Here is a 22,554-nt window from a genome sequence, read left to right on the forward strand (position 1 = left end):
CTTCAAAAAAAAATATTATAGTGACTTATTTTATATACTTTGACATAATAAAAAATAAATTTATAACTTAAGAATGAAATTCATTATTTTTTAGTCTCTAACTTATTTAACGTAGCTGTACATTATTTACTTACTAATATTAGAATTTCAGAAATAGGTTAGTTAGTACCTAATGGTCAAAGGTACTAAACTATTGCACTGTGTTCGTTGGGAAGTTCTCCAACTGTGAAGATTCTTCTGATTTACAACAGATTGAGATAGCACCAACTAGATAGTACATAAACCACAAATGACAAATATATTATTAAAATCATTAGAATTTTTATTTAAGATAAAAAACTATTATAAAATTTAGAGATTCCTCATAATTCAGTTTCTTTTTTAATAATATATAACTTAAAGTAGAATGTACAAATGAATAATAAGATCATCATGTATAATGCGTATTTGCATGTGACAGATGAAGTCAAACCAGTAGTGTTCTTATATCATTTTGGTACCAGACTTAGCTGTTTTACATACTTAAAAGCTTTTGAGACACAGTTAATGTACTAAACTTTTACTTACTTACTACGCTAGTATATATATATATAGAGGTGTGAAGTGTCGGTACTATGAGTTCGCAAAAACTATTGAGCACGCGTGTGTCTGGACGTCCGTCGGCGCTCTCGGCTCATTGGGCAACGGGCAGGTGGCGAGTAACGGTTGGGTCGGTACACAATGAAGCCGGTTGCGGACAGGGGACAGGGACATTTGCGACCATCTTAACGGTCTTTAAGGCATCTTGTATTACGCTAGGTAAATACGCCCTAATAGTGTGCGTTGAACTGTTGAATTACTTGAAGCAGAGGGGGATTGGAATTCTTGTATCAGTTTAGTTGGAAGCAATCTTAAGCATTGCGCGTGACCGCGTTTTTAAAAATTTGATGTGGCGATTTTATCTGAATCACGAAAATACATGACCGTTGTTAAATAGGTATCGTCATATTTTACAAAAACTGTTGTACTTAAAAAGCTCAATGATACATAGTTTGAATTGTCTAGCTTTTCCAAGGCATCAAATCCTGTAGTTAATTCGAGGCCAAATTGTTCACGATGTTCTAAGATAAGAATACAGGGCATGTTCTAAATTCGTAATAATTACAAAACGCCCTATGTACTTTTAAGCAACACCCTAAACACTAATACAAACACGACCCACTTTCTGTACGGCCCGCGGTCACACTAGATTGTGCGTGGGCGAACAAGTCATAGCCATTCAAGCTGAACCAAAAGTAAGGCTTATCTACCCGGGAGATGCTTTTACGCTCTCTTCCATTAGTAAACTCTCCGGAAGAGGTTGTGCAATTTTTGTCAGATTAGTCTTATTTCTAAATCGTGACTTGTGGCTGACAATACCCTCATCGGAAACACCTCAAACACGAATAAAAACGAGCCCTAATTTCTGAAAGGCCCTTGGCATATACTTTTTTTATTACTGTAAGTATAGGGAGGCCAGTAACAAAAAAATACAGGATTAAAATCACTATAGGTTATCACCGCCTTGGTGATAACCTATAGTGGTTTTAAGAGGTACCGAGGGCGCTACCCGACACGCATCTCTAACTTAGCAGTAACGTGCGTTTTAAGAATTTAAATATTACATCTTTAAGCGGTAAAAGTGCGTAAACTTGCATGCCTGAGAGCTCCCCATAACGAACCTACTATAAGGTGTGTGCAGTCTACTAATCCGCACTTGGCCAGCCCTGTTAACTATGGCCAAAACCTTTCTCATTCTAACTGGAATCCCGTCCCCTCTAAATGGTTGATGATGAGTTAGCTTAAAACATATAAATATAATATTGATATGTAAAAGAGCTTTTTGTGACAGAGCTCGTCCGGGCTAGTACTATCGCCACGCTTATTTCTGCTGCTAAGCATTGTTAAAATTCTGTGCGGTCTGAAGGGGATGGTTGGTGCAATTACAGGCACATGAGGTTTGACACCTACGCCACAGGTTGATTAAAACAGGGCGGCAGTTGTTGCTATGTTTACAGGCGATGGTTTTCCACATACCATCAGGTGGGCCATCTGCTTGGTCCGTCATTTATTAAAAAAAAACCTTTTTTCATTTATAAATTTAAAGGCGCTTATGACATGAGAAGTTAAAAATCGATGCCGTTCGCCTGTCTGCCATAATAAAACGATCATGCAAGTAACACTACGTCGACAATAGGGTGGCTCACCCTTCAGGGCGGCACTCGTTTTACGGCTTTTAATAATTTGGTGTGTAAGCTGCACTGATTGTTGCCCCACAGCTGCTCGCGGTAAAAAGATTAACGACAATAAATCACATTTTTTGACGCAGTTGTTAACATAGGTGAGCTTGCGTTAACGATAAAAATTTGATAGTATAAACATCTTGCTCTCCCAGATATATGGTGTTAACAGAATATAAAAATTGTTAGCATCTGCACTTAACGTAGCAATAACAAACCAACATTTTTGAGCAAAATTTCCAAAGCTAAAAAACGCTTCTTCAATGCAGGTTAATAGGCTTTAGCTATTGTTATCACGTTCCAGATAATTGATATATGACTTCACTCCACCCTACTGTACGACGCTAATTTTCTAACTCCGGACTGGTACTGAGAATTTGACTATATAATAAAAATAAATTTAACCTGAGATACGAACCAAGGCCCTCGTGATCCCCAGACATGCTGACCACTCAACCGCTAACCAGCCAAATGAACCGTTAGAATAACGCATAAAACAATACATGCGGCTGATGCATGTAGCTGTACACTGATAGTGGTCAGGCTGAATTAGCATCAAATGGATGCGAGTATAATATAATTAACTTTTAAGAAAAAGAGATACAGATAGATAAACATCCTAACTTCATTCAATGAAGCTGTCACAGCTGTTGCTTTAGCTTACTTTTATGTATTCTTGTTTAACTCTGATTATTATTCTCTTAGGACTCTCTCTCTCTCTTCTTAGGAGAATGATTATTTTCATACGAGGCAAAGAAACGTAACGACGTCAGCCTTCTACTGACTAAAACCGCATCGTTTTTTTCCTCTTCACCGCCTGTGGACTGGGTAATATCGCAAAGTGTCTAGAGCTCTTTGCTGCTTAGTCATCCGAGGACTTACGCAAATGAATCTAGCAAGCTACTTATTTGAAATGTAAACTTTCTTTTTGTTAGTTTTTAATTAATCTGAAATTTGATAATGCAGAAGAGATTTGTTTTTTATTCTTATGAATGAACGTCGAGTTTCACACCCATAAATGGCCAGTATGCGCTCACTTATATCGTCTGCCGAAACCAGTCGGCGACTTGCAAGTGACAGGGTTCGTTCACCGGCGCAGTTGGTCCACGAATAAATCATGTTTAACCTGAACTGGAAAATGCTGACGTAACTTAATGGACTAAGACAAATGACTCGGTTACGTGTAAAAGACAATTATAATAACCGTTACGTCTAGCGACGTTTGACTCAATGTCTTGCATACAAGTAATCAATATGCAATCATTACACTAATTTTGTTGTTTTTGATAACATTAAACGCTAGTGTGGCGGGTAAGGCCGACTATTAGAAAAATCGAGTTTTATTTTGATGGGAGTTTTTTAAGACGTAAATCTTGAAAAACTCCCATCAAAATAAAGCTACGCAAGGCAACGCCAATGACATTTATGTTTTTTTAAGTTGATAGTGTGGATTAACTATGTTATGAATTAGATAGTGTTAAAAGTGCCTAACTTTGTTATTTTCGTCCGTTTATGGTTGTATGGTTATAACTTTAAATACAAAAATTTTAATAAAATTCTTTTACTCTGCTGCAAGCTTTTATTGTTCATTCTTCTTCTTAGTACCTGTTATATCCGAGGACCTGCGTATTGAGTTCTATGTGTCGGTTAAAATAACCAACACACACTATTTATGGGACTCTTTTGACATTCCAACATATCTTCCCGCAAAGCCATGTACATGTATGTCAGTCATTTCGTTGGCATGAAAATCAATTTGTATGGAGCTGTGTAATGTCATAGCGACGCCATACCTCTTCCATGCTATGTTTTGCCATCACGCGAGCTCGGGGAGAATTCAACACGTAGGTTGATAACAACAAAAAAATCAATATGATCGTTGAATAGGTATGTTACAATGAAGCCATAATCGTTCTCACAAAAGCTAGGTACTTTCTATAAGGGTCTTTACAAGCAGGTGTGGCTTGTTATTCTCTAAAGTGCTCAACAGTAGATAGGCACTCGTATGCATTTTGTTGTATATTTATTTCTATTGTTGCAGGTATCTTTACTTCATTTATAATAAATACAAAGTTGCAGTTTTCATGGAGGTTTGTACAACCCTTGCAGAACAGACACAAACCTACCCACCAGACTTTCTATGCAAAAGTATATATATACTTATATATAAGATAAATTGTTAAAATGCATATATAATACAGATATAAAATTAAGATATAAAATTATAAATCTGATATTTCTCCCAAGCGTAGGTAAAAAACTATAATAAAAATTATAAAAGTGCATTAAGTATTTATGGACCAAGCGGTCCATAAATACTTAATGCAAAAGGAGAAAAAATAAGTAAAAGGTGTACTTTTTTTTCATAACGCTTTTAGTTCATTTATAGAATCAAACTACGCATACACAAATGATTTATCGTCTCAGAAAGTAGTATTTAAAAAAAAAGCCTTAATTCGCCACGTTGTGTCACGGTAAGGCTTCGTGTTGAGAGCCCTGAGCTCAAGTACACATTCTGCTATTTACGAGCACCATTACCGAAGTGCATCAACTCTTGAACTTATCTAAAGAATACATTCGCAATCGGCGTTTTTACCTTCATGTTATCAACCACTTACAAATGATTCACGATAAACAGCACGACATTCATGTGTACAAAGGCAAAGTAAATCAGTTTGACGTGACTAAATGGTACTTTTCGAAAGGAAATGCTAAAGGTATTGAAAAATACTCAAATCGTTACAGGTGTTGCCTATTATCTTTGAAGAGTTTCCTCGATTTTTCCCGGATAATAGATCTATATCAACTGAAATAGGACCCCCTCTGAGGTATGACATATCAAACAAAAAAAGAATAATCAAAATCGAAGTAATGACGTAACAATCAAATACGAACATAAACACTTTTGAAACGTCAAGTATGTCTGTTTGTAGTGACTCTACCATCGGTTCGCAAGGCAAAGGCAGGCATGTATATCCCTGGCATTTGTAATGAGGACGGAATATATAATACACGCGTTGTTTTTTGTTTTATATGAACGTTTCTAATTCAATATCAACAAGGCCATCATACAGATAGACGAGTCTTGTTAGGTAACATTGTTCTATTATGGAATCATACAAAACTGATTTTTTTCCTCAGTTACATATGATATAAAATGATAAAACGCTTGTCTTGAGAACATTTAGTAAAAGTACATCTTTCTTGCAACGTCGTATTTTTAACGGTGGACGTTTTTCGATCATTCTCGTTCACTACGCTACCAATACCACCTACCAAAATTACCACGTCAATCAACACGTTAGTGCAGGAAGTTCACTACAGACACACTGATGTCAATCATCATTCTCAACTCCACTACAGGGCACGAATCTGCTCCCAGAATGATAAGTGTTGAAGCGACCGTAGTCCACCGCACTGGCCAAGTAGCTAGACTTACGCACTACTTTAAGAACTTTTTGGAGAAGTTTTAGGCATGCCGGTTTACTCAGGATTTTTTTCTTCACCGTTAAAAGCAAGTGATATTTTAAAATGCACTTAACTCTTACCACTAACTCGAAACATAACATATTCGAAATTTTCTAAAAAAATAGCTTGATGATATAATAACAGAATAGTCAACTCAGGATTTGTCCCCCGCGATTTGGAAAATTGTCTTTACATTAGGTAAGATGTTTATCCAGAATGGTACGCTTTATGAACACTATATTTGTTAGGATTTTCGTGATAGCTTAGAGTTTCATTTTAAACCGGTGGGAACGGAACATTTTATATTTCCTTAATGACTCCAGTTATACAGCGAACGCCCAACAAAATCAAGTTGCATGCCTGAATTCCAAATGAAGTGATCGAACGAGGCTCCCGCAATATCCACGACACTTAAGAGCGGCTCTTTTGTAAACGCTGGCTCTTCAAAACGGCGTCTTGCGACAATGACATACCTACATACAGACATACCTACTTTATAAGCACTTTTGTAACGACAAGTATGTCTGTTTGTAGTGACTACCGCCGCGCCGGTTCGGTAGGCAGATTCTACCGAGAAGAGCCGGCAAGAAACTCAGTAGTTTTCTATCCTACTAATAAGTTTATTTAACAATTTATGAAATCTTAATATATATATTTCTTTCTTAAAGTAGGCACATAATAATGAGTACCTAGTGACGGCGATAACTACACTAGAAAACCTAAAACTAAAGCTACGACGGTTCCAAACGCGCCCTGTTCTAAAAATAAGCCCACAAAAAACTTAGCCTGGAGTTCTTATTGTTAACACCATCTCACATTGTCATTTAAAACTATGTTAGAAGCAACCTGGTTAGAACAATAATTCACAATCAACAAGATTTTTTATCGTTCCTAAATACTCTAATAGGACTATTCTATAAGCTTTCGCTTAATACAAACTTTGAACTTTTTTAGAGACTTACTTTTTATTACTTATTTTAATTAGTGTAGTTGTAGAAGCTAAGATAAACTTACAGTTCAATATACTAGATATTGCACTACAAGTTTGTTTCTGCTTCTAACATTCAAATTATTGCAGTCACACACATTCACAGTTGAGCACACATCAAATTTCCAAATATGTATTGGCTATAGACTGTAATTTTTTTAACTTCTTTATATTTATCACTCAATGAGTTTTGGTTTATGTTAAACAAAGATAGTGCTGCAAATAAAGCGGAAATCAGAGAAAATGGATAGATAGTCTTAACCGAGACGTAAATGACGTCATCAATACTTACAGTAAATTGGAAAACGATAAAGATAAACTATACTAGGGCTAGTGCCATTGATTAGCTACAACATATTTTTTGTGCGCTGACATTGCAAACGTTGGCTAAACCTTATGAGTTAAACTGCGGATTTGTATTATTAATCACTTCAAACCGCCTCACACTACTGCTTAGATTGCACTTGTGCGAAGCCGGGGCGGGTCGACTAGTTTAATAAAAAGTAATTGCTTAAAAGATTCGGAACCTTGAGATGTTTGTTCGTACTACAAGTTTTTTATTACAGGATACAGCGATGAACGTGATTAGTATCCTGTCGTACTCGCATTCCCATGTCGGATAACGTCATCATTTGAATTTGGAATATGTAATTGAAGAAACTGAGATAAAATCAGAGGCAGATGTCTAATGAAACGTTAGAATAATGATAATTCATACTCCGAGGCAACAAATGTGTTACAGTCATTTTCGGATGGTGGGTAAACAATAAAACTTTTGATTGCTATAGATACCTATCCGTTGCACAGATATATTGATGTGGATAGATCACTTAAATGCGATACACATTAGCGATATACTTCAAGACATCAATCTTGTATTTAATCTCGATCGGCAAAGTATTTCTTTATCTTTATTCTTTTGCGGAACTAACACCGAGACCATCAAATCTTGAGAGAATTTCTGTAAACTGTGGAATAGATGCAACAACCAGACCAACCCTTAGTAAATCATAACAATAATCATAATTTCGCACTGTCCCTACGGTTATTCAAGGTGGGAGCAATGAGCAAGAATATTTTTTATTCCGCTACAAGTTAGCACTATTGTAAACTTATTATTATCCAGCATGTGTCGATGATGATGATAATGATTTTTAACTAAAATTTTATAACATTTGTTCATGTAAAATTTAATCACATTTCTGCCCCAGTAGGTGGAAACCTATTCCAGATTTATCTACCTGCTTAATATTGATCCATCTAGCGTGGTATAATAAATAAATAACAATAAACCAGGAAGCCACAGTAAGTTATATGAATTAGAAGGAATTTATTCACACCACAATATTGTTAAAATAGACAAGAGAAGAATTGATAAACAGCAATCCCGACATTCTTATTTAACTAGAAATTGTCTCACAAAATATACCTTTTAAAACAGCGGAAATAACTAAAGGTAGGGTCAGGAAACAATTAATATACTCCAAATAATAATACTACACTAGGCGTGTACGTTAGCTTTACATAATAGGTATATTCCGGCAATGGCAAAATTCAGAACAATTGGTTATGTAATCTTCGGTAGGTCCCACGCTGTGCTTGCACCGTTGCAGCACCATTGTGCCTCAAAATAATCTGAATAATGGTACATTTCTTCTTTTATTCCAATAAAAAATACGAATATTTCGTAAGGTCGGACAATGGGGTATGATAAAAATTCGTGACAGCGCGACGTTTAGTAATAAATAAAGCAGGATTATTATTATTCAATAGCTCCGAGTACCTATTATCGATTAAAGAGTTTTTTGAACTTTACGATCACTGTATTTTACTTTTTTATACGTTCTCAATAACAAGAAGGTTGATTGATTTCATGAAATTTTATAAAAAAAGAAGTTTAAAAAAAAAAATTAAACATCAAAAAATATATATAACGGTTCTTCCACACGGTGCGTGTAGTAGGTACTTATGTTTTGTTTGGTTCACTGAAAAAGATGGGGTATAGCATTATATTACACCTATCCCCTTATCGGTTACGCGCGGCATCGCGAGACGCCTTGGTGACACATCTTCATCGGAAGGATTGTAAGTTGTAACTAGCCCCGGCCGAAGCCATCCATCCGACAACAACCTATTCCGCGTTTTGTTTATCCAATCAATGACGGAAAAGTGGAAAGTTGCCACCAAATAACCTGTTAAATCCATATTTTGCATTCTGAAACCTAAGTTTCAGGAGAATTATGTAAAAGTTATCATGGTCAGTAAGAAATTATGGTTTGGGCGTTATTTCGTATACCTAAATTTAAAGTCAACTGGGATACAGAATAGCTCTGCCGGTACTGCAAATATCGTTTATTTTTTGTTCTGCACCCTACCACTTGGGTCGAAACTCGAAATAATGCTTAGCAAAACGGAGGATAAGATACAAGACCATATAGTCCCAAAAATAATTCTGGGGTTATTATACACCAAAGAATTCAAGTAACAACTAAAACAACCCCATTTCCTTCCTTCCTTGACGACAAAGTACCTACGCCGTGTGGTGCAGTTGAACAAAAGGCAGGACTTCCGATCAGCTGCCGCGCACCCCTGTTTTTTATGAGGCTTCATCAACATTGACTTTAGTTAGTCACGTTATTGTCTCCTTGGTTTTATTATCGATAGGTACGTAAGTGTATTAATTTTGGAATACTACCAGCCTGGTAATAGAACGTCATTCGTTGAATGCAAGACACAAACCTTACAGGTAAAATATTTTTTATAGAATTCGTCATCATCACCAACAACCCATTATCGGCTCACTACAGGGCGCGGGTCTCCTCTCAGAATGAGAAGGGTTTAGGCCGTAGCCTACCACGCTGGCCAAGTGCGGATTGGTAGACTTCACACGTCTTTGAGAAACTTATAGAGAACTCTCTGGAATGCAGGTTACCGCACGATGTTTACCTTCACCGTTTAAAGCAAGTGGTATTTAAATTGCTTAAAGTAAAAACACACATAACTCCGAAAAGTGAGGGGTGCGTGCCGGGGCTTGAACTCGGTCTCCACGTAAGGAAAGCCGAAGCCTTACCCACTAGGCTATCGACGCTTTCACTTTCGTTTTTATATATGATATTAGATATCAAAGCTTTCGAAATCAAAATGGGTCCGTACCTACCCTTAGTTCATACTAGATTTGCTCGCTTACAATTGTACAGATGTATCGTCATGGTGAAAAGGCGTTATCTTCATAACTTTTAAGCTTAAATTCTACATGGCTTCTGTGTTGTAACTTATATTTAGGTAATTTTATTTAATTTGATTATGAATTGGTCCACAATTTACAGAGTCGATTTTTGACCGATTTCGAAAAAATTGTAGGTTCACTTAATTTTAGGAAGTCTTAAAATCTGTTTTCTTAACGGAAATCTTGTAAATAAGAAGTACCTATTGAAATAACGCATTTATAGAGTGCACTGAAAAGTGGCATTACGGATACGAACATTTATGTAGTATATAACGTAATTACATAGAGGATAGGTACTGCGCTTGAATTGCCGACGAATTGCCGAAAATTGCATCATAAGCCCCATTGCACACATTACTCGATTGTTTACGCCGTTGTGAACTTGCCGTTATAAAGCGTTATCAGCGAAGTAATGTTATTACCATATTTTAGTGGTCAAGAACAGTATAACATTTAATAGCTTTAAATAAAAATGGAAATTATTTTTATATATATTTATTAATAACTGCAAAATTTAATAATATTCACTGGTTTGAATACCAACTACCTTTTAAACAAGAAGTTAGTTTTCTGCGATTGCCGTAACATAAATATTTACGCCGCCGGGTCTGTTTGCTCTAAATGTAACGTATTATACGTATTAGTTGATCGTTTATATTCACTATATTATTCTTAAAATAACTCGGTATAAATCGACTTAGAATGATTAAGAAGCGCGTAGCGCGTAAAAGTCGTAAACTGAATTTCAAGTTCATCGAAGGGAAAGTTTGACTTTTATGTATTTAAAGAATTACTTTGGTATGTGTTGAGACATTCCAGCAACCAGTCTGGCCCCGGCCGTCGTTTGAGACGCCAGCGTATAATTAGCGTGGGTTTTTAAAGGTCATTGTCACAGCTTCGGCTCTGGCTGCATAGATCAGAAATAAAATCAACCTATTGTTTCATACTTCCCAATGCACCTTTTGTTGACTGAGTGCGTTATTTACAAAAATATATTATAATATATATATGTATATAATATATATAAAAATACATATAATATATATATATGTATGTATATAAAAATATATTATAATATTAGATCAATGGCTTAGTAAATTATAGGAACATAAAAACAGGTACGGAGAACTGTTTATCAAATGTTTATATCAATTAGGTGTTAGGTTATCTTAGGTTGGTAGATACTACTATCTAATCGTTTATACTAGATGGTGGATGTGTGTACTGTCTTAGTATATATTTGTTTATTTAAGCTTTAACTTTTTAAGCTTTTATAAGCTTTTATGTTTATTAGAACTGCCGAAATCAGAGTTCGTCATAAGTTTGGACTTGATCGATAAAACATTTTATAACAGTAATAAGATTCGTTATGTAGAGATAAGGCCACCAAATTGTGCTCTATGTGGATATCTCTGTTCTCTAAACTACTTTTTTCTTTGGTTTAATTTTTATCCCAAAATAACTTAGAAGCATGTTTTTCATAGTTAAGAGGGTTAAAGGGTAATAGGTAAATGTAGCTGAATCTTGTAAAGCGGATAACCATTTAGACAGAAAAGGCGTCAAAGTAATATTTTATTTGCCTCGAAGAACCTAATAGATAATAAGAGGAGAGGAAGTAAATATGTATGACACATGGTTATGTGATTTTTGCAAGTCAAATAATCAATTTCTTACAATTAGCAAAGTTCATTATGACCGGAAAAAAATACGGTAGCCCATATTTACTTACTCTCTTATAGTAGGTAGTTTAAGTTCATCCTCTCAGCACCTCAAAGAAAAAGAGTCGAGACACAAATATGATACAATTCCTCTGATCATGATAAATCTTTGTTCTTTAATTACTGTAGGTACTTAATTGTTGATCTCTCTGACGATGAAAATATTATATACTAGATGTGCCCTGCGGCTTCGCCCGCGTAATTTTGGGAAGCAGCGTACTACTACATAGTCTACACCTATAGTCATAAGTATATATGAGATTTGAGATTTAATCACAATCATTTATTTTCTTACGTATTTTTTTTTCAATGAAAAGTATACTATATTATTTCTAGTACCTCCAAGAATATGTGTACAAAGTTTCATGAAGATCTGTACGTAGTTTTTGTGTGAAAGCGTAACAAACAAACTTACATTCACATTTATAATATTAGTAAGGAAGTAAGGATATTGTAAGTACTTACTCTCAACTTGCACAAGGAATACGTAGCGTCTCAAAGTCGTTAGGTAAGACATCAATGCTAAGTTATCTTTACGAGGAGACACAAATGTTGATTATGGGTAATAAATAAACCTTATAATAATTAGTCATGTTAACCTCATAAAGCACCGGTGATAATGTACAAAGCATTACACCGACTTTCACGCTTACTGATAGCAATTATTCATTAATGTTTTAACTTAAGGTTCATCAACACTTTATACTGAAGATTCCAATGAATAATAGTGCAGAGTTATACTATTTCAGGATTTCGAAATTCTAAAACGCTTTACAGGACATTCGGCGGGTCATTATTTCTTATCTCAGTATGAATGACACTGACACACAAATTTGAAATTCGAGCACTCCACCGAAACTGCTCGACCGATTTTTATGTTTTTAAATGATTGGTATATAATATCAGAATATTTCATATTACTATATTAACATCATACATTGGATCCGGTAGGTGGTGCTGCTGTCCATAAAGGTATGTTAAAAAGATAAAAATATCATTTAACGGAATAAAATAATATCCAGATATTTACTTCAACAACTCAGAATAATTACTTCAACAATTAATAATTAATTAAATATTATTATTATAGAAATAACTTTATAAAGTAGCCGACATCATTCATCATTTATTTAATTTATTCAACGGCTTTTTAATAAAAATTCTCAAGGAATGTTAACAAGATTCGTATCATGGATCGTTGCAAAATCTTTTAGTAAGTCGTAATACAAAAGCTTGCATTAGAGCAGGCATTGATGGGCAACACATACCTGGCTGGCTTTTTCTTGGAATTTATTGAACGACAAAAAGCTCTCTTCCCTTTTAGTGGTTCCCACAATGCCGAGAGGGGTGCGCATCTCAAGTATAGTTTTTGTCTCCTCTTGTTTCTCTAGTAACAATAACAGAATCTCAAAATAAAATTACGTATGTAGGTATTTATTTGCGGTCTGTACTAAGCCACACTAATGCTATAAATACTGAAGTAAGTATTAGTATTTTCAACTTGTTTGTAATTTTTAAAGTAGGGATTATATAAACTACTGAATCAATCTTGACCTATTATGTCATTGGACTCAAAGCTTGCTTTCTCGAGGCGAGGCGAGGCGAGTTATAGGCTACGGTATTGTCACGGAAAATTGTGCGCAGACAAAATCGCAGGCAACCGGAGATTTCAGAAAATTGTATTTGCTACTCGTGCTGAATAATAGTATCGGTGACAGATAAGTACTATTTTTCGATGCCGATATTCTGACCTATACGAATAAAAGACACCATCATGCGATATTTGACAGAGGCATCTCCGCATCTCATGCTACCGCAAAAATAACAATTCGTTTACAAATTTAAATAGCTGGTAGTACTGTTGTATACAGACATCTTGTATCAAAACTGGGTTAGAACATTGTATACCTACTCTAATTTTAATTTATATAAAAATTTAACATAATCTCATTTTATTAAATGCACATTAAAAATACTGTGAGACTGTATTACTGCGTTAAAACTGCACTGCGCATTGTAAAGCCTTTCTAAACGTATTATTTTCGCAACTGAGTCGCGTATCAACACATTAGGTAAGTATTATATAGAGTCGTTAGATTTAAGCTGGGTTTCAGATTACAAGACGAAGACTTGCTTAATACGTAGCGACTGCAGATATTCAATAGCTTGCAAAACTATACCGCTATGCTACATGGAAAGGCTCCGTTGGGGACGAAAGGTGACACCGTGGACTGTGGCATTAGGTGATCGCTGACTCGGTTTCAATTGCAAGTCGCTATAATATAAATTTGCAGCTAAAGCAAGTATAAAATATATTTACCATAACCCATACAGCACAAGTAAGACCCAAGTGAAGGATAAGTAGCGTATAAGATCTTTCCTTTCCTTTATGGAAGGCAGTTATTTCGAAATAAGACTGCTATGAAACATCGTTTGACATTTGAAGTAAAATCAACTTGAATGCCGTTACGGTAATTGGCACGATGCTAACTTATGCCGTCATGCCCCTATGCGCTCCCCCATATTTACTTCTTCTCTATTTATATTCTGTAATCATCCTTACTACCATGCCCGCCCTAACCAAGCAATCAACTTTATTTTTGTCAAAAACTTAAATGAACTCAGTGGCGCAGCGGTGAGCGCTGTGGCGGTCACGAGTTCCATTCCATGAACATTCTAAATTTAGGACTAAATATTTTCTGTATTTTCTTTCGTCTGGTATGTTAGGAGGTTTCGGTCGTGGCTGTTTACCTCCCTACCGACAAAGACGTGCCGCTTAGCGATTTAGCGTTCCGATACGACGATGTCGCGTAGTAAGCGATGGTATGGATGGTATGACACCTTAGAATGCATCATCACTTACCGCCAGGTGAGATTGCAGTCAAGGGCCAACTTGTAGTTGAAAAAAAATGTTTGCACATGGTCGTAAGTATAGAACATTTATTTAAAAAAAAATATGGACTTTCATTAGAATAATATGTCACCGCGAACGTGGACACGATCGCGGTTCGGCCTTGCCTTAACTATAGAGTATGCTTGAAAAGGAACATTTGAGAGTCAAATATTTAAATGAACACTGGAGTTTTGTATAATGTTGATTATACGTCAAGTTTTTCTCATGTAGCAATATCTACGGCAATCATCGAATCTAAATATAACAACAGTGGTTGGTCTTTTCTATGTAATTGTGGGATGAACCGTAAGGTTTTTTTTATTATCTTCCGTGGGTAAGGTCTAGTTTACAATGTCTTCATTTCTAATGGGGAGTAAATATTCGCAGATAGAAAGTAAGTATTTTATATGGGTTATATATTTGCTTGAAACCCAAACCGGTAGGCAGTGCGTGTCCCTACTTAGTTTCCCCTCCTTATCTGGTTAACGTAAAAGGCCCGTATCACTAACAAGTCTCTGATTATGACAGACAGCTTCAATATAATTCAGACATGCCGATACGTAATCGGTATTAGTATTTTGTATTTACCTTTAGTTGTTTGACTTTCGAAACGATTTTAACGTTAACTGCAATAATTATAATATTATGTAGAAACGAATTTAAAAATAGATTCAGGGTTTATGTTGTCATCAAAGTGTTTTAAAGAAGAACTTCTAGGGCTACTTAACTGTAAATCGCCTAGTACTTATAAACAATGTACGAACTTCGGATATACAAAGGAAGATAGCGGTGTCTTACTGCCTAATCAAGAACTTTATCGTTGTCATCTGAGATGCGGGCCCCGGGAACTATAATTTACTCCATACAAAGTAGGCCAGCAATGATTTATACGACATAGTCATATCCTCTATTATTATCCGGTTGTTGAGATCTCAACCGCTGCCGCCATTATAATTTATAAAATTTTTGACACATTAAATACGATATTTAAATAAATTTCATATCACCTTATAACTGAACCGTTTTCCTCAAACACTAAAAGACCAATTTTGCTACCTATTTGGCTTTTCGCATTACATTTTATCTTCAGGAGTTTCTTAAACTTATTACACGGTTATACTGGCATAGCACAACATTAGAGATTTTTTATAGGGGTTTTGAAAACTACTCGTGCTACTTACCGCTGCTTTAAGTGCGACCAAAAAATCCAGTCTTAGATTAAGTTATATTCATATAGATATATTATAAGGTTTATAAGGTTGTATTTATAGTTATTTTCATATAATATTAAAAATTATATATATTTTAATGTTTCTTTAATTTCTAATACTTAATATAACACATAAATACGTACTTATACATTTTTTTTATACCTACAGTTTGAGCGAAAATGATAGATTTGAGTCACTGAAAAATATTTAAGATTCATATAAGGTCGCAAATGGCTTACCTTCGTCTTTCTCACGTTACTGTGTCACGATAATGGACGGACATGTCTTGTACAAGAGATAAATAAACCATGAGAAATCTGAGGCTAGCCGTTCATTGTTTGGACGTTATACTTAGAGGTACACGTTTTGACCGAAACTATGAAAAAGTAGATACAATTAATATTTAACGCAACCAAATCAATTTCATTGTATTTATGTACTTACTATGCTCTGCCCGCGGTTTGCGTATCCTATTTGTATAGACAGTACCTATTTTTTATTCCACTACTTGTTGCGTAAAAAGGATAATCCAAATAATGTATTTAAATATTTATTAGAAAGGTTTTTGGCATAGAAAATATCATGTTTATTATCCCAAAACCTTATTATACCCTAATATTTTTTTTGCCAAAATCATTTCAGGCGTTTTACCATGGAGGCATTTTAACATTATAATCAATTTCATTTGTCATATATCTCATAGATACCGAGCAATATTACTAATTATACGATAATAAGCCTAACTGTCTCCCAAGCAAAAGTTAGAAGAAATAAAAAATATAATACTCATACTAATAGTATATAGCGAAAGTGTGTTTATTTATCTGTACGCCTTAAGCAATAAATCGACTTATTTTTTGGCATAGAGTTACTTAGTTTTAGGACGGAGATATTCAAATAAAACTACATAATTATGCAAAATTTTTGGTCGTAAGAATTATAATCGAATTGTAGGATGAATTCATATTATGAGCAATGATTCGATATCAGCTTCATTCGATAGCAGTATCATATTTTTGTGCAATGGGTTGAAATTAATTGCCATGCTCTGAGCTCATTTTCTAGTTACAAAGAAAGTTGATAAAGCCTTTATCGTGCATTGAACTTTGCTTTACGTAGAGTTGAAATAACTAGTTGGTTGTTCTTAATGTTTAAATATTACGAAGTGCGAAATTCACTATGTGATTTTCTAGGTTCAGGTTTGCTATCATTAAAATTCGCAAGTTCAACTGCCGAGGAGAGTACCTACTACTTAAGAAAGTCTTGCGTACGATTCCCGAGTCAGGTCGAAAATTGAGTTGTTGGGTTTTCTATATATTCTTGTTAAGTATAACTGGTACAATGAACTGACCCTGATACAGGTCTGGAACAAATAGACAATTCATAATAGGCATTGGGCTATGGGCCTCATAAGAAGGATCAGAGTCACTCAGCGGGTGATGGAAGAGCTATGCTCGGAGTATCTCTACGCGATCGAATCAGAAATGTGGAGATTCGTAGAAGAACCAGAGTTACCGACATAGCTCAACGAGTCGCGTAGCTGAAGTGGCAATGGGCCGGGCACATAGTTCGGAGAAAGGATGGACGTTGGGGTCCCAAGGTGCTGGAATGGCAGCCCCGAACTGGTAAGCGCAGCGTTGATCGACCCCCAACGAGGTGGACGGACGACATTAAGCACGTCGCAGGTAACCGCTGGATCCAAGCGGCACAGAACCGTGGAATTTGGAACTCAATACAAAACACCTACAAAATACCTTTGTCCAGCAGTGGACGTCTATCGGTTGTTATGATGATGATGATGATGAATAGGCATTATAGGCCATAATAGGTTGACTTATATTTGTCACACATGTCCGGTGGAGTTAGTTTAAGTGATGGTATTCATAGCCCATGGGATTTAAAAATAGATGATGCGTTACGGATATGCAAAGCATTTTTCTTTTTCACTTTGACAGGTTTGCATTTGACTACGAACCCACCTAATGATGAATACTGTGGACTAATGATACAGTGGCATAAAAATAATGGTATTTCTGTAACACATAATATACCTACAGAGAGCAGAGCATAATATGTAATTATGGTTTAACGTCGGACCTTCCGTTTGCGGCCGCTTGTCGGTTTGTTATATATATCCTTCCTTCTTTAAAATTACTCCTAATTTAAGAAATATAGTAAATAGTGTAATTTAAAATAATGCAATTCACACGGCACAAGCGAAACTTCTGAAAAGTAGCCTACGAGAGAATGAGATGGATATGGAGTTGATACTCCAATAAGGAGTAATAGGATAAATAAAAGGTTTATTATTTTATACAATGCTTAAAAATTATTTAATAGATTACATATACAACGTGTTACCGAAATACGAAATACTGTTAAAGAGTGCATACGTATATTTCATAAGGAATCACCGTGTCTAAATATTAAACTAAAAGAACTACTTTTTTTTCTTTGGTGTACAAAAAAAGTGTATTCATTCATTCATTTTTCCATACAAACAAATTAAAAGCATTTCAAGAGTTTACGATGCGCGCATAGTACCTACGCTACGCGACGGTTACCTTTTACTAATAAACTACAAGCGTTTCGGTTTTACAGAGAAATCTCAGAGACAGTAATTAATGTGCCTCTAAAGCGTGTGAAGTAATATTTCGGTTTTCCTTAACACGTTGTATATAAAATATTAATCATTTTCCATGGATACTAAAACAAAATGATATGTGTAATATATTGTATCTCATTTCTTCGCAGACTTAATCCTATATTAATACTGTATTAAAAAGAAACCAAACGGTTTCAAATCTTTTTCTTCGGTTTAAGAACCAATCTTAAGTTTCACATCAAAAATATGGGGCATATTACAAGGGTAGAACATTTTATTGCAACCCATTTAACGTTTTATGGTTATGTTTGAAAAGCACTTTTTAAACGTAGCACAAAATAATATTTTTTAAACATACGAGTACCTAATATAATTGTCATAAATAGCAAATTGCGATGCGGCCCAATCATACGATTATTTACGTTGATACCGAACAATGGTGTCTGTATAATCGGAATCAAACTATGCATTGCGAAATCTATCGGTAAACTGCAGCTATACGGAGGAACCTTAACATAACCCAGGCCTCGAAGGCTTAGCTTATAGCTAGGCAAGAGTATTGATCTTTTAAACCAAATCGGCATTAAGTTGTTTAATCATGAAATCTGAAGCGCGATACAAAGGCTTCTTTTAATACCCAAAGATACTTATACCGACCAGGCGCCACGTAAAAAGAGGGTCGATAGTTAAACTTGTGATTATCACATTGCGCTATTGTTCTTATTTGCTTAAGTTATGGTAGGCACTCTAGATAAAATTGCGTATTTTAGTTCATAGTGAATTATGTTACCTCAGACATAAGCAAACAGCATCGAAATCTTTTAATTAACATACAAAAATTTATATTTGTTGCAACTTTTCTGTCACTGTACTCTTAGGTGGGCCTTGCCGAAAAAAATCCCATGCCAATACCCATTTCCCGCAGTAGGTACTTCGCAAAGTTCTCTGCCTGCCTATCTGAAAAAGTTGCGGCTATTCCCGCGGCAATATGTGAATAAATTTACACTTTGTTAAGTTTTCTTCCCACCAGTAACATTTTCGTCAAAATAGGTTCCGCCGAAGATAACCCCGCCAGACAGAACAGGTAAAGAAAAGGACTATATTTTAAAAACGAGTGTACCTACCTTAGGCAATTAGGTTATTTGTTTGAGCGTCGTAATTTAGTACGTTTTTAATAATATCATAAAAAGTAAAGATTATACACGGGCAAAAGATATAAATGCACATCAAACGAAAGTACGGTAAAATAGTAATTTTTACCGTACTTTCGTTTGATGTGCATTAAAAGTGAATTCATTCATTGATATTATAATGGTCGAATAACTGGGAAAATGCCTCCATATTATTATATAGGTGAGATTTAAAGCTTATACCTAACTCGATGCTCCAATTTCATTTTGGCGGGCTATAACGATTGGTTGTTGATTGGAGCTGGCGTTTTAGCATCCTCTCGGAGGCACAGGCCAGGTCACTTGACATCGCATCCGGAATGGTAGGTATTAACTTATAGATTAATCAACAGGATTAATTTGTATAGAGTTTAGATATGCTTTGAAAAAAACTCTTAACTATTATCTACACCTAATCGCGCTTAATGCTTTCAAGTGTAATATAAATACTTAAACGGTCAAAACGTTGTGCGCCGCGGCTTCATCATCGGATGTTCTTGAAATTATCTCGAGAAGTTTTTATGGTCTGCATTGGAATCTGGGTGTTTTTTCCCATTGCGGCCTGCTCGAAAGCACAAACAGGTTTTTCGATAGCGCTCGGTAATGCATCAAGCTGGAGCTTTTTATAAGGCCGGCATGCCTGAGGAGTACGGTGTAATGAGATTTCCAAATGATCGTTTTATTTAACGTGAGCGTAATTTTAATGATATAACCTATTGTGCTTATATAATGTTTACCTAACTATCTATTAGGTTGGTAGAAAGATTTTGAAATGTTGTGCCATTACCACCGATTTAGTGTACCTACCTAACCAGTAAACTACAAATTCAATAAAAGACTATTTTTGATTTACTGTAAAATGGAATCTCGCAGTATATTTAAAAATATTTAAAAGTATCTTAAAAACTTCGAATTTGAGTTTTGTCGGTCACACATGTCTTTTGTTATTGCTATATTATGTATTCGTAGATACCTACCTAATTATGTATTAAATATTTATTTATTGTGTGGTATTATTTTATTGGTTTCCGATATTACTATACTTAGGACCTTCGGTAGGTACATAATAATCGTTCCATAAATTATTAATAAACAAAGTAAGTTGGGTTCCTAAATATTTGCGATGGAAGAAACATTTTAAGTAGGCACCTAAGTACCTAAGCATTTGTTCAAAATACCTTTAAAGTATCAACAGATAAGATACTTAACATTTTACCTCTGAGATATTGAAATGTGCATTTTCACGTAGACAATGCAAATTTCAATGCACACTTTGCACTATATACTAGTGTCAGTGGGATCTGAGAGATAAATAGATAGTAGCAAAAGATTGTATAGTAGGTAACTAGCTAGGTAGGTATCAAATCTTTAACGGGACTTGGTGGTGTGGACGCTACGGGGGGTAGATAGATTTAACAGTAATATCAAAACCTAACTAGGTAGAGAGTCGCATTGTCTAGTCAATGCGGTTAAACCTTAATCAGGTTGAATGGTGCTCGGTGATGATGAGAGATATTATTTATCATTAATCGTTTGATTTTAAATATCATCTAAAATAAAAACGACTTTCTATAAATAGTAATAAGTTAGGTAGTGATTACAGGTAGGTACATTTATGTTAAACGTGTAAATTACACATAAATCTACCTACCTATTTGTTTACAATATGATAAAGAACCTTTTAATACTTACATAACGTAGCTTTTTTCAAGATTCAGAAGTAAAAGACGCCAAGAAACGGCCAGTATAATAAATAATTAAAATAGTTACTTTATAGATACATAATTACTACAAAAGTAGCAATATCTTACAACCCATCTAAAGTTTATTATTATTTGGATGTTCCCCAACAGTAAGTGGTTAAATACCTAGGTCCTATACATATTTTAAAGTTTCTACCTAGATATCAAGGTTACAAACTTGAACAAAAATAGTCGAGTCTGCAATATGCAATACAATCTAAATAATTAGGTTCCTGAGTTTTCTAATATTACATGTTTATGCAAATCTAAGTACTTTTAGGTAGGTACTTACGGACTGGTACTATCTTCGGGTCATATTTTTCAACCAGCTCGTGAATAAATTCGATCTTCGTTCGCGCACATTTCGATCTCTCGGTTATTCCTTCAAGCTGCGATGTGAGCTCGCTGAAAATGTCTTCAGCCAGGAGAACTAGAGAGGCGAGCTGCCGGAGTGCATTACTGAGTGTACAGTTGGTCACCGCTTGAAGTTCCTCATCCGTGACCCTCGGCTTCCCGTTTTCATCTCGCAAACTCGTTCGTGAGAGAAACTTTGGCTCCAACACGCGTTGTACGAAAGGCATCTCAAAAGAAGTTCCCAAAACCACTAGAACAGATTATTCACCCATACCCGCGGCGCGAATTTAACGTAATTCCGGCATCCATTCAACACACAACACAAAAAATGTCAGGTAACTGCCACTTTGAATCAACCGACATCCTAACTAGCAAACTTTCACTTATTTGACTTTTTACAGACATTTAATTTAATATATAATCGTTACTTGTACACTAAAATACGGTTTCGTTCATGAAAATGAGAAAATAAAGTTTGTTACAAACTTTTCATATTGACGAAATCCCGCCATTCTACACCGAAAACAAACATCACTCAGCGACTGAAGCAGCCGACCGAGTGAGAAATAAATGAATGAACTATGAATACGTTTCTCGGTGCTGCCATAGTCTTTTGAATATTTCCCTAAAACTACGCAACGTGGTTCATAGTAGGGATTTATCTTGTAGTTTTATCGCGATTCATGATCTATAACTAACTCGTGACTGGTAGTTGTAAAAGCTTTTTGTACTTAATAAATAATAAATAGTAACACCATAATCATTGTAGTAATAATAAGTTTCTTTTAATTTGCAATTAATTATTTTTAATATTAATATGACGTCATACTTGAGAATTATAAACAAATACACTGGCGTTTGCATGATTCTTATGTAGGCCCGCAAGAACTTATACTTCTTTGAGATTAGTCACAAACGTTTT

The 22,554-nt window shown here is 35.2% G+C and overlaps 1 protein-coding gene across 2 annotated transcripts in view; it reads right to left on the reverse strand.

Annotated features, from left to right (window-relative positions):
- LOC120626161 overlaps positions 1 to 22,178 on the reverse strand; it is a 110,077-nt gene extending 87,899 nt beyond the window's left edge. For both annotated transcript variants that reach the window (XM_039893515.1, XM_039893516.1), the window contains exon 1: positions 21,571 to 22,178. In XM_039893515.1, coding sequence (XP_039749449.1) covers positions 21,571 to 21,859 — 289 coding nt within the window. In that variant the 5' untranslated portion in view covers positions 21,860 to 22,178. The remainder of the gene's footprint in view (positions 1 to 21,570) is intronic.
- Positions 22,179 to 22,554: the final 376 nt, after the last annotated feature.

Source organism: Pararge aegeria, chromosome 9 (assembly GCF_905163445.1).
Source record: "Pararge aegeria chromosome 9, ilParAegt1.1, whole genome shotgun sequence".
Lineage (NCBI taxonomy): Eukaryota > Metazoa > Arthropoda > Insecta > Lepidoptera > Nymphalidae > Pararge > Pararge aegeria.